A 12,803-nucleotide genomic window follows, 5' to 3' on the forward strand; every position below is an offset into this window, starting at 1 on the left:
TCATCTGCGGAAAATGAGAGAAATTCTCATGAAGATATGAATTTGAAAACGTGTACAAGTGACGAAATTTGGAAGTAAAAATAATTTTCCACTGGAAGAAAGACATCACGCCACAATACCTGATCCAACATCATATTAAATTACTATTCTTTTCATCTGACTTGATATGTATGAGTCAGAAGACGGTGAAAGCTTCTAGACTGCTAGCAATTTGCTCTAATTGCGTGTATTAAATTAGCTCTCAATTGATGCGAATTCACTTCTGAGACACGGTCGATGGACGAGATATTTCACCAATGCGCCAGCTAATATTCCCACAATAGGCAAATCGGGCAAATCATGTCAATCCCGCATCTCTATCGCTGCAATTCTGTGGTCAGTAGAATTGAAATGTAAGAAAGAGCGGCAAGGTTGCCGCTTCTCTCATGTTTCATGCTATAAAAGAGGCTTTATGCTCTGTGATTGTGCATTTTACTTTGAAGTGCAGCTATAGAAAGTCTAGTTGGAAGTTCTTTGGGACCAAATTCAATGGACAGATGGACAGGAAGAGTGGCTGTTGTAACAGGAGCGAGTTCAGGTGAGAATCTGTGTTAGCTTTCTTGTGCTTTTGAACGTTCTCTTTCGATTTCGGTAATTTTAAGTGGATTATAAATTGAGGATGCTTTGCAAGAATATCGAAAATCTGTTTTACAGGCATCGGAGCCACTGTGGCGATAGCTCTGGCCAACTCAGGGATGATAGTCGTGGGTCTGGCGCGCAGAAATGCCCTGGTGGAGGTGAGAAACAACCCCACATGAGAGTCTTAAAGCGGATGGATATTTATGGATTTCCTGAAATTACAGGAACTCACCTCGAGAGTCACAGGAAGTGGGAGCATTCATGCGGTAAAATGCGATATGACGGACGAAAGTCAGGTGAAAAGTGCCTTCGAGAAGATAAGAAGTGACTTTGGAGGAGTTGATGTTCTTATCAGTAATGCTGGATTATTCAGAGCTGCATATTTAATCGGTTTGTTTCGCCAAAGTGAATCTCTATGGCAATTTACTTAAAACACTCTCCTTATTCTCTCTATACAATTCTTGGGTGACAATCAGAGGACAATTTGAGGCCGTTCAAGGAGATTCTGGACGTCAACCTGTGGGCATCGGTCGTGTGCATAAAGGAGGCCATCAAGGATATGCGAAAGAGGACGTTCAAGGGTCATATTATCATAATCAACAGGTTCGCAATGCAAATTTCCCGTCCTCCCACGAAAGGCCGTGTAAATCCCTTCTCCCTCCATTGCCTTTTAGCGTCCTTGGCCACAGGATCCCAGACGTGCCCCAGCCCAAGCTCAACGTCTATCCGGCCACCAAGTTCGCCCTCACGGCCCTGTCCCAGACCCTGCGGCAGGAGCTCCGCTTCCACGGAGCGGAAATTAAATTGACGGTAGGTCGAGGTAATCTGGAGGAAGTGCCCAAGGGTTTCGCTACATGATTCCTTCTCTCTGCCAGAATATTTGCCCCGGATTGGTGGACACTCCCATGCTGGACGCCTTCGATTCGGGGCTTCTCGCTCCGCTGCCCAAATTAACGGCCGAAGAGGTGAAGGACGCAGTAATTTATGCACTTGGAACGCCAGAGAACGTTCAAGTAGGTGCTCTTTTCCGATACTGACCCAAGCTGAGCTGAAGAGAGCTTAGATAGCGGATGGGAGATAAGATTAGACTTTGATTAGACCGTTTTCCGCTCGGTCATGGTCACAGAAAATCAAGTGACTTGCAGATTCTTCTCTGCATTGTTAAAAATCCTATTGGCTTATCATGATTCCAAAATATTGAGGAGTCAAAGATAACGATATTGGAATTGAATTGATATCTGGAAAAGGCACGTTACCGCCAATTGTCAACTCTGGCAGAGAAGCTCTTTTCACCGTGCTTGAGGATTTCACACATGATAAATTTTCCTTCCTGATACCCACCAGATAAACGATATAATCTTCGAGGCCATGGGACCGTTCGGCTGCCCAAATGATGTCCAGTGAATCTCAGCTGCTGCTTCTTGGCAAGCGACGTCATCCAATTATCGGAATAGCCGGCAATTTAATGAATAAAAACTTTTGTGAGCCACTTGATATTTTTATTTCGATACAAATCCATTTGATAAAAATACAAACATGTCTCGCATAGACCTTCCACATGAGTTCATTTCGTTGGCTGCTCAACTTCTTGACACCCCCACAGTTGATGTAATTGAACATGTCTCTTTGAGACGTGCCTCACAGCGACATTCAGATAGATAAATAGAGAAACTCGAACTTCCGCCCATCAATTGCCTCAATTATTGGGCTAAGCAAATGTGATAAAATGATTGAATAATTATACCTTCTCAAAGTTCCTTCGCGCGAGGAGATTTTGCCCACATGGCGCGGGAAAAGTGGCAAAATGTCACGAAATCGCAAAATAATTTTCCATAGAAATGTGTGCAAATTGATCAGACAGGTGGTGAGATGGTGGAGATTTCCAAATTTACTTGCCCTGTTGACTGACTCTCAGCGCGGGACAATCAAATAATGTGTTTAATTATAACGAGCCATTAATCTCCCACTGAGACAACCAGATAAAGCTCCTATTTGTCAACGCTAAATAGGTGCTCCAGTGTGCTGAGATAACAGCCATTACAGCGTGTGAGATGTCTCTCCGCACTCGAGGATCGCGATCAGTCGCTGGCAAACCTTCCGGGTCTCATGTCCAGTTCGCACATTGAGACAAATCTTTTCAGACGCTCTCCCAATTGAATATTCAGATAGTGAAGTGAGAACTCACAACAGAAGTAGACACTCTGAGTGATAAGTTAATCTCGCACAGTGCTTTTGGTGATTTAGTGATAAGTTTTGCGCCCTCTCATGGTAATACAATTACGGATCAATGCATCGATACTGCAAAGTTGTGGAATATTCCTGAGTCAAAAACTTCCTTTCCCGGAGAAACTTCCGAGTTTCCATATCAATATTCATTTTCCATGTCTCTGGGGGTTTTCTTCTCTGCTGCATTTTCGGGCTCCGTTATTACTTGCAATTGAAATTACTCTCAAGTGCAGGGAACATAATAGGAAGCTGTGGTAATTAAATTCAGAGAAGCTCAAAGGGGTGGTTGATTGTAAGGGAAATGCGTCACTGTGACAATATTGAGAGTGCACTTAAAATAATTAATTTTTTATACACATAGATACTAATTCCTGGGATGCTCGAACTATTTTCGCCAAAATCTCAAATTTATGGCTACACAAGTAGAAGCTTTTCCTTGCCTGCAGAAATGTGTTTAATTACGTCATCGGGAAGGATTTAATATGCTGCTGTGATAGGGAGAACAATAGCATTGTTCAATGTGGCAATAAAGGCGCTTCTTTGTTGCGAAAGCTCACAAAGCATCCGCACCTTTTCCATGCGGGAAAAGCACCACGGGAGCTTTCTCAGTGGCAGTTTCTCGCCACTTTGGCGTGAGATAAGCACGCGTTAAATTTATCTCGAGGCCCTAATCGAGTTAAATTGGCCGTAATACGCAGCTTAATAGACCTTGGGATGGAGATCAGACCTTGAACTTCCTCACTTGCATTCGCGCCACTGCTAATTCCGCAATGTTCTCCCAGTGCCACACGAGCCATTTCGGCAGGATTGCTACAGCGGGAAATCCTCAGGTTGGCGCCAACGCGCTCCACGCCCAGTAGTCAATGGATTACAGGCTGTGGGAGAGTCATATTTTCCGGAAAGCCCCCGCCAAAGCATGTGCCGTTCATGACGAAATTAGATATAAGCTGCCGGGCAAATAGATGAGTTGTGAACATTTCCCCCTGCCCTCGTGTAACATTCTGTTGCTCTCTCGCATAAATCACTCACGTGAGAGAGAAGTTAATCTTTCACCTGGTGAAGAGGCACAATCTTGGAGAATCACACACGAAAAGTTAAATATTTTTGTTATCTTTCACATTCTTCTTCCTTTTCCTCGGCGATGGTTCGCTCCTCTTGAGCATTCAAGAGCATTTCAGCGTCTTATTGAATGGAAGCCAAAGTTTTTCCTTCGTCTTCTATGTGCTTCAGATCCTTGAGGAGTGCTGTACACGCAGAAAATCCTTGCACGAGTGACTGGAGGAAAAGTTTTCAACCATTAGACGATAAGGAGGACACGATTGGAGCTCACAAATGGCGGAAGCTCAAGATGCTGTTTTCGATAGGATCATGGCCATGGTTGGGGACAGGGGAGCCTTCCAGACGCGCTTCAACTACATCTTCAATGTGGGACAGATTATATTCGCCTCGATGGCCTGCATGAACATCATCCTGGCCCTCAGCGTCCCTGATCACTTCTGCCATGTGCCCGGTCGCGAGAACACAAATCTCACCCTGGAGGAGTGGAATAAAATCGTGTTGCCCAGGTAAGCCACAAGCAAGTCATAAGATTTCAAGAGAGCAAAATAATATTCATGGTGTTCTCTGTTTATGGAAGCATATAATGACAATTTTAGATTCGAATGATAGTAAATTTCCGAAATTACTTTATTCGCAGTTGTTTAAAGTCATTTTCTATTAAGTTGGTCTAATTTACGCAATTAATTGAGAATTCAATTGCTTTTAATTGCGCAATATACACCTTTTCGTCACAGAAAAGCACACTTTACCGGAAAATCCTTGTGCGATAAAATATAAGATGGCTTACCATAAGTCTCATGAAAGAGTAATTCCTTATTTAAAGCTCTAAGAGCAACTGTTTACTTATAGATCAGGCAACGGATCAGGCAGTGTTGCTTCGGTTTTTCAAACAATTGTGAAATTCTTGAGTATTCTTAGCATCTCACTGTATCTTAAGACAAATAATCCGGAGGGAATCAAGAGTAATAATTCATCATAAATCCGCAGCTGCAATTATTTACGTGGTGCACTCTTGATGAGTGCGCGAGGGATGAAATTTTATGAAATATTTCCTTGACGTCAAACAGCAACACTTCCGGCGCCTCTTGCGTTCATTCGTCACTCAACATCCTGCTAATATCCTGGATGCATAACATTTCGCAACAGTGATGCCGAGTGTTTGCCTTGGTGATACGCCTCGGGATGAGAGACGATGTCACATTGAGTCCCGTAGAATATCAAAATGAGAGTCAATGTCCGTTTGCAGTATCTGACAAGAGTTCTTCTCATTCCAGGGAGATGGACAACCGGGGCATGGAGGTGTTGAGCTCGTGCGACATGTACAACGTCACTGGTGTGGATGTCCAGCAAATCTTGTCGAATACCACAGAGAGGGCAGAGGGGTTCAATGAGCCAATTAGTTCGTATATTTGTACACAATTTCCATATTAATTTTCTCCATAGTGGCAATTGTCGAAGACTGTCTCCTGGCCTGAGTCAACATCTGCACAGTTGGGCAACACCCCCAACTCAGTGCAGACGACACTGCGAATAATGAGAATGCGATTGGGGAATCGATTAGGTTAACATCAAGGGGACTTTGCCTCCGGTCGTGCAATTTCAGGGATCATCTTCGGGCTGTGGCAGGACAAAACCCACTCCTTGTCAGCAAATATCATTAGGAAAATGCTCTCAGACAGATTCCCTCAAAGTACCATTGCAGACAATCTAAAGCACTTTGTGCTAATCTTAAAGACCGATAAAACGATTCTCCACTTCAATGCCTCTGCGCGATGGCATTTTCTAAAAAATTATATGTAAAGTAAAATCAATTTATACAAGAAATTCCATTTGAGGGAAAGTGAAGAAAGCATATAATTTTTCCTTCTGCATTTTTCTTTTCAATATACAACTCGGACGATTCTCTGACCCTTTTCTCCCATTTCTTCCTTTTTCCTGTATTTGCATGGAATCCATTTAAGCATTTTCCGGCGAATGATTTTCAATTCTTTCCGCTATGGTGAGGGTTTTTCACTGAAAAGTGTCCCTAACATGCCTGTCCCGCGCCCCCCGACATGACTAGGAATTTGTAAAGTATTTTACAGTAAATCTGACCTCTACCCTTTATCATCTCTGCAAACATTCTCCCCCTCTCGCAGCACTGCACGTGCAATAAATGTGGATTTAAGGAATTTTAAAATGAATATCAGGGGTTCTGCCTTTGTCGTCTCCCTCGACCTTTGCATTTCAACAGGATTGAATGAAAATACTTTAGTCTGCCAATTATTGGCGCAAAATCACTCTGATCTCTACTTGAGTTGATTTTTAATTAACTCTATAGGCTGAAGATTTAGATTTGTCTATAGGCTCTTCAGAATGCATATCGTTTGTGCTTTGCATAAAAATTCAAAGTATATAAAATATATTCTTCGCCAGTTAGACTCTTCAGAACATTGTCCACAACTTCCTCTTCGATTTGAAGTCACGCCGAAGGAAGGGAGCAAAAGAATTCGTAATTTACGGTGCTTATTTATAGGCTGTGTCCATGGCTACACTTACGATAAGCAGTGGTATGAGAGGACAGCGGTGAGCCAGGAGGATTGGGTCTGCGAGAAGGATCTCTACGTCACAAATACATTTGTGTTCAGTCGTATTGGTGAAGTTTTAGGAACGTTTATCTTTGGTCAACTCGGTGACACGTAAGCCAATTTCAATTTTGTTGTGCTGTTGACAATTTATAGCACTTTCCCGTCTTTTGCCATCCCATCACGGCCCGGTGGTGTGGCTCCTTGGAGCTTCCCTCCGAATGGAATTGCCAAAGTGGAAGTATGCGACCATGTAAAGTGGCACACAAATATCCGATCGGTGGTACAAGCGACAAAGTATGTACACAAATGGAAGCTATACGCCATCTGAGAGAGCTCTGGGGGAGCCCAAGAGGCGGGGGTGGATTGTTGGAATCGGATTGATTTTCCAAAGTCGCTACTTTATTGAATGTTTGCATGTCAAATGAAAATGGAAAAGCCGCACAATTCCATTTCATTTTATTACAAATTTACGAGATATTCCCAAGAAGTCACCATGCAAAAATCATCTCCACTCAAACGTATCTCTCGCATTAACACTTTTCCTTCCATGCCATGGGGATCGAAGGCTTCTTCTCCCTGTCTCTCACTCTCTGCACCTCTCTTGTGGCAATTTCAAATTACAAAACCTCCACACACCACATCAAGGAAAATGGGCCCAATCACTCTGTCACCCATCGAGTGCGTGACAAGCTCATATTTTCCCCTTCACTTGCTGCCTCTCTGTATTGAGTATTTCTTCAGCAAATTTACTAACAATGTGCTGCTTCTCTTGCTCTCTTTGCAGACATGGACGACGGATAGTATACTATATCAGCGTAGTTTTGACGATTTCCGGTCGAATGCTGTCCATTTTCACCTCATCGTTCTTCATCTTGTTCGCAATTGCCTCATCGTTGGGCTCCTGTGCCACTAATTCTGCCTTTCAGTCACCCCTAATTATCGCCATGGAGACATCTAATGAGTTAGTATGACATAATTCTATGTTAGACAATATTATACATATGTGGAATTGAGGCCGAAAATTATTTCCCAGATCGCCTGGAAATCCCCTTTAATACTGTATCGATTCAAGTGATGTTTTGCAATTCAATTCTAAATTATTACAATGTTTCTACCATACACAATACAATTAATTATTATTTAATCAATGTTAATTTGGAATTTGAAAAAAAAATCGAATTTTTTCCTAACTGTATATGCGATGATAAATATGCACATTATGCTAATCACACTGTTTTGTCGCATCGGCGATATGCAAATGCTGTTTGGAATATTTTCCATAATCAGCACTTTAATCCACCCCCACTTTTGTCGCACAACCCAATCACTGTGAACGTGCTTTAATGTGTCTTGTTGATGATTGCAGTGAGGCTCGAGCACACATCGCCATGATGCAGTGCATCGGATGGACAGCTGGCCTGTGCATAATGCCCATGGTGTTCTGGTGGGTTCGGGACTGGATGTGGCTCATCGCCCTGACGACGCTGCCCTACGGCATTTTCGCCCTCTTCCCCAAGTACATGATCGAGTCGCCGCGATGGCTGGCCAACCGGCGACGCTACAAGGACTGCGCCAAGCAGCTCAACCGAATAGCCAAGATCAACGGCAAAGATGTGGAAATCACAGAGAAACTCCTCACGCAGATGCTGCCCAACACATCTGAGGAGAAGGTCTACGGCCTGGCGTCGTTGTTCTCGAGCTGGCGCCTCGCGAAGAACGCCAGCTTGCTGGTCTTGTGCTGGTCCATCTGCTGCATCGTCTACTTATCCATCATTCTCAACATTTCGCGCATGGGAGGAAATCCCTTCGTCAACTTCCTCTGGCAGAGCTTCATTGAGCTCCCTGCCTCGGTGATTGGACAGAAGATGGGCGACGTCATCGGCAGGCGCTACACCAACGCCATTGGCTTCCTCCTGGCCGCACTGGGGTGCATCCCGGTCATATACATGGTGAAAAGTAATGCACGGCTCTCGAAATTAAATTCCATCCACATATCAACTAATCCCTTTGTCCCATGCAGATACAGAATTGGATTTTTACGCCACAGCATTCACGGTTTTTGTGAAGTTCGCCATCACCATCAACTTTTTTGCTGTTAATTTGCAATCCATGGAAACATATCCAACGTGCCTGCGGCAAACTGGAATCTCCGTGGGTGCAATTATTGCCAATAGTCTCGGAGTCCTGGGTCCATACATCGTGTATCTGGTGAGTTCATCACTTCTCCATCCCGTCCATTTCACATTACAAAGTGTAAAAAGTGAGGCATGAACATATTCAATTGTGAATGTGGAGCTGTTGCAAAATTCAGGTCAATGCATTTATTTCAATAATCCAGAAATATTCTCTCATTTATTGAAGCATAGACAGCATAAATGGATTAGTAAACCATTGAGTGCCATGACTAAAAATTGGTCTACAATTTTCAGGGGACAAACTTCGATGCCCGTTATCCTTTCATGATAATGGGTGTACTTCTGGTTATCGGCGCCGTGTCCAGTCTCTTCCTTCCTGAAACCCTGCACGAGAAGCTACCGGAAACACTCCAAGAGGCCCAAGAATTTGGCGCCAATCAGCCCTTCTGGTGGTACCCGAGAGCACCGAAAGACGCCAAGCCAAAGCCCAAATACGAAGAGAACGGTATGAAGAGCGAAGATGTGACGGAGAAGCTCAATCAGCCCCAATTTGAGCCGTGAAAACTGTGCCTTTCCACTACTAGCTCGAAATTTTTAGATTTAATTCGCCACTCTTTTTTTATTGCACAATAAAACACCAGAAAGTCAGATCAGTCGAGTTTCATTCTCTAATTGTTTTATTTCACTTTCTCATCTGCTATAGAATACTTTTTAATTGCTATTTGAAAGAATATCATTGAAATGGTCTGTACAATAAAATATCATTTCTGTTAATTTGCCATCTTTAGGTTTAACTTTAAGTCCACTCAACTGTCTCGTCCTTGATCAACTTCTCCACTCTCCATTTCACACCTCCTGCTCTGCTTATCAACCCAATATAATTTTATTATATGACTAAATATTCATCTTGTTTCCTCTCTTCGTCACATTTTTCACCTAATAATTTGAAATATATATCATATTAGAATATTACAGCTATAACATATTAAATTTCTTCCTTTATACATTTTTGGTTGCTTCTTCACATTGTGAGTGAAATAAATTTTGGCGACATTTTATCATTATTATTTTACTTACAATAGCGATAGAATCTTCTTGTGATTTCATAAATAAATGCAATAACAGTATAAAAATGATTATACAAAGTATAAATTACTTATGCTGTCAAATATAGTCTTCAGATCATTACAATTGTTAGATAAAGTGTACAAAACTAACACTATACATCTCAATAACAGTTTCTGAAGTTTCAGTTTTCTCTTAGATTTCTCAGCGTTACAATTATACAAATGATAAAGTCTAGCTAATTAGGCAAAAATTGAAAACTTTACAATAAAAATGTGTTAGTAAAAAGTTTTCGCAAAAATTTATTGTTGTCTTCATTGAATTGATATTATATACTTTTCATTGTTTAGTGTTTATGTTTTCTACAATGTTTTCTTTCATTAAATTTTCCACCACAGATATGATAAATTCTTTTTAAACCTACAATTCGTTTCCTTAAGCTGCAGTAATTGTCCCTTTATTCGTCTCACATTTTAATGTGATTAGATGTGAAAGAATGTCGATGAAAATACATATCTCTTTAGTTAAAAGATTCTTTGATTTAGATTCTTTTAAAAAGCCTACTTTCACACTTTTCAATTGTTCTGTCTTTGTCACGCTACCTTTAGAAGACCCAGTCTTGGGCGCTTTCTTTCCCATTCATCAAGATCGTATGTACAAATTGTCCTATTTATCGTACTATGATTTATTGCTTTCGAAGTTTTATTAAGATTCGTAAGGGGAATGTTGAGAAAATTATTTTTACATGATTGCTTGAAATTTTTGAAAATGTGTGTCAACTCAGGAGAGCGTTTAACTCAAGATGCAACGTTCTGGATGGATCAATTGGAGGTTCTTTAAGTGGCAGTGTCCGTTGAAACATTATACAAACAACATTATACATATATACTCCAAATCCCTTATTAAGTACTTGAGATTCTTAGTTTGATTTATGCCTTATTGTTTTGAGTTTTTACGTGTGCAGAAAATAAACATTTTCACACAAGTGGTTCGTGGCAAGGAGTTTCAAATGAATATTCAAGAGTGTTCTTCTTCCATGACAGGTTTCACCTGTTCCTTTTATGTGTAAATTGAGTTCCCTTCCTTTCTTCTTTTTACGCCATTATTGCTTGGCATTGCAGCCAGTGCAATTGAACAGAATGTAGAGCAATTTTTTCTTTCTCCCCCACGCCATGGACTAATTTTACACCATTCCTGGAGGAGCTCAGCGGAACTCCTACAGGAGACTCTCTTTCTGTGAGAAATATATAATTGCCACGAATTGCTGCAATATTATTGCCAATTCGCGTGCCATTTGCATTTTGTTGCCTCTATTTGCATAATTTCGAGCGATTCACTAGCACAGTGCGATAATCTTGAAACTTTTCCATGATTCTCTCAAGCCCTCTCTCGCTCAAGAGTCATGGGGAATGGGTGATTGTTGATTCAGGCAACGCAAAGCTTAAACAATGCCACACGCTGGAAGGGAGCAAACTTACTTGGATAACTTTTGCAGTATATTTCACGTGATGTTCTTCATTGGACCAGAAGACAGGGAACTACTGCTGACCCCAGAATCGCTGGATTTCTCGCTCAGAGCCCCGCCGCCACGAGAGCATATGCCCTCATCCGGAGTGCTTCCGGCGCTTCCTCCGAGTAACCCCTTCTTCCCCATTCGTTGCATCCCTTTGGGTGGCATTCCCTTCTCCTCCTTCAGGCGTCGTGCATTCTCAACGCGCTTCATAATCTCATTGGAGCACTGCGTGACCACATCATCGAGACTGTGAGCATCATCGACGGGCATAATTTGACTGGCTGAGCCCGCAGGGACCGGAGAACCCTCGTAGCAGCCGGAATCCCGCGGGAAGTGGCGTCGACCGAACGGAGATGAGGGATGCTTGAGAGAAGCAATGTGATTGCGACGAAGAGCTTCATCGTTCTCCGAACTGGAACCCGCAACGTCTCCATCTGAATTAGCTGGAAGGATGACAAATATTTATTTACTCATCAAAAAATAAAATCTCAGCATCAGGATAACACTTACAATCCATGTCGTGCAGGAGTTGGACTGCCGTTAGCAGCTTTGCTCTGTGATCATTGTTGAGAATTCCCAGATAATCCAAGTCTGCAGGCTCCAATTCCTTGAACAGCTCCAAGTCTTCATAGCCATTGAGAACAAATACCGAAGTGTACTCCTTCAGGCCAATTCTCACCAGTAGTTCCTCCACGGATACCGGACTGTTGGGATTTCGACATGGTGTGAGATTGCTGTTCACCTTTCGCCGCTGATCTGGCAGAACTTCGACGTTGATGAATTTGAAATGTCCTGTGTGTCCATTGCATCGGCCTCGCCAAATTCCGGAAGCATTCATCGAGATTACATCTATAATATCACCTTTCTGTAACACAAAAGACACTCATTTTCAACATGGATGAAACTTTCCCGAACAGCAATAAGTATATTACCTTGAAGCGGAGGGCTTCTTTGTCGTACGGATTCGGTAAACTATCTACAATAGCCTTTGCTATACAGATGGGTGGCAAAGTGTTCCGGTCATCCGAGAGTGAGCTGTGCGGACTCCCGGGCCGAACAAGAGCTTGCGTACCTGCAAGGGAAAATCGGACTTTAATTTGGGCATCCAATTAGTGTTCCTCGGGAGATAATTACTCGAACCAGAAGCACTTGGAAGACTCTCGACGGAACTGGCCGAGCAAGGGAACGCCTGATCACTTATACTGCCTCGGTCTGTGTTCTCCTGGGATGTATTGAAGTCCCTTGAAGTTTCCTTTGTCCCATTGAACTTTCTCAAATTCTCACTGAAGACCGCCTTCTCCTTGGGTGAACTGCGAACATCTCCAGGCTACAAATAAATTGCAATGGAGAGTTTTATTGTTTGCATTGGGAATATAATCAAACAAACCCTCCTTTTCGTGCTCAATTCACTTATTTTCATCGCCCTCAAATTCAATATTTCCTCATTATCGCAATTGCAGATCAAAGCTTTTCTAAATGCCTTCCCAGCCAGAGTTGTGTGTAAACTTCTCTTGTTCTTGTATGAAAATTCTTCTTCTCTGTTTCACATCTCTGAAGGAGATGCATTCTCCTCTTCAGCTATTAGTGCACACACTGGGAAAGGGTTTGGCATTGAGGCAG

The 12,803-nt window shown here is 42.4% G+C and overlaps 3 protein-coding genes across 5 annotated transcripts in view; 2 read left to right on the forward strand and 1 right to left on the reverse strand.

Annotated features, from left to right (window-relative positions):
- The first annotated feature begins 450 nt into the window (after positions 1-450).
- Positions 451-2,112, forward strand: LOC132264274 (farnesol dehydrogenase). Its single transcript, XM_059764394.1, has 7 exons — positions 451-577; positions 694-776; positions 843-1,008; positions 1,095-1,221; positions 1,293-1,428; positions 1,494-1,631; positions 1,963-2,112. Exons 1-7 carry the CDS (start codon positions 529-531, stop codon positions 2,020-2,022), a joined length of 759 nt encoding a protein of 252 aa, XP_059620377.1. The 5' UTR covers positions 451-528; the 3' UTR covers positions 2,023-2,112.
- Positions 2,113-2,660: 548 nt separating this feature from the next.
- On the forward strand, positions 2,661-9,253 carry LOC132264562 (carcinine transporter). 2 transcript variants are annotated; one of them, XM_059764811.1, is made up of 8 exons: positions 2,661-2,886; positions 4,075-4,409; positions 5,178-5,302; positions 6,419-6,581; positions 7,255-7,431; positions 7,837-8,426; positions 8,491-8,678; positions 8,900-9,253. In XM_059764811.1, the coding sequence occupies exons 2-8, from the start codon at positions 4,177-4,179 to the stop codon at positions 9,164-9,166; spliced, it is 1,743 nt and encodes a 580-aa protein (XP_059620794.1). In that variant the 5' UTR covers positions 2,661-2,886; positions 4,075-4,176; the 3' UTR covers positions 9,167-9,253. The 2 variants fall into 2 exon arrangements, with proteins under 2 accessions (XP_059620794.1, XP_059620795.1); XM_059764812.1 differs by lacking the exons at positions 2,661-2,886; positions 4,075-4,409; positions 5,178-5,302 and having other exon boundaries at positions 6,486-7,148.
- Positions 9,254-9,376: 123 nt separating this feature from the next.
- Positions 9,377-12,803, reverse strand: part of LOC132264561 (uncharacterized) — a 52,870-nt gene continuing 49,443 nt past the window's right edge. For both annotated transcript variants that reach the window (XM_059764810.1, XM_059764809.1), the window contains exons 14-17: positions 12,318-12,510; positions 12,116-12,255; positions 11,694-12,048; positions 9,377-11,626 (exon numbers count right to left, since the gene is read on the reverse strand). In XM_059764810.1, coding sequence (XP_059620793.1) covers positions 11,172-11,626; positions 11,694-12,048; positions 12,116-12,255; positions 12,318-12,510 — 1,143 coding nt within the window. In that variant the 3' untranslated portion in view covers positions 9,377-11,171. The remainder of the gene's footprint in view (positions 11,627-11,693; positions 12,049-12,115; positions 12,256-12,317; positions 12,511-12,803) is intronic.

The sequence above is a fragment of the Phlebotomus argentipes genome, unplaced genomic scaffold, assembly GCF_947086385.1.
Source record: "Phlebotomus argentipes unplaced genomic scaffold, Phlebotomus argentipes genome assembly contig_2, whole genome shotgun sequence".
NCBI classification, from domain to species: Eukaryota; Metazoa; Arthropoda; class Insecta; order Diptera; family Psychodidae; genus Phlebotomus; species Phlebotomus argentipes.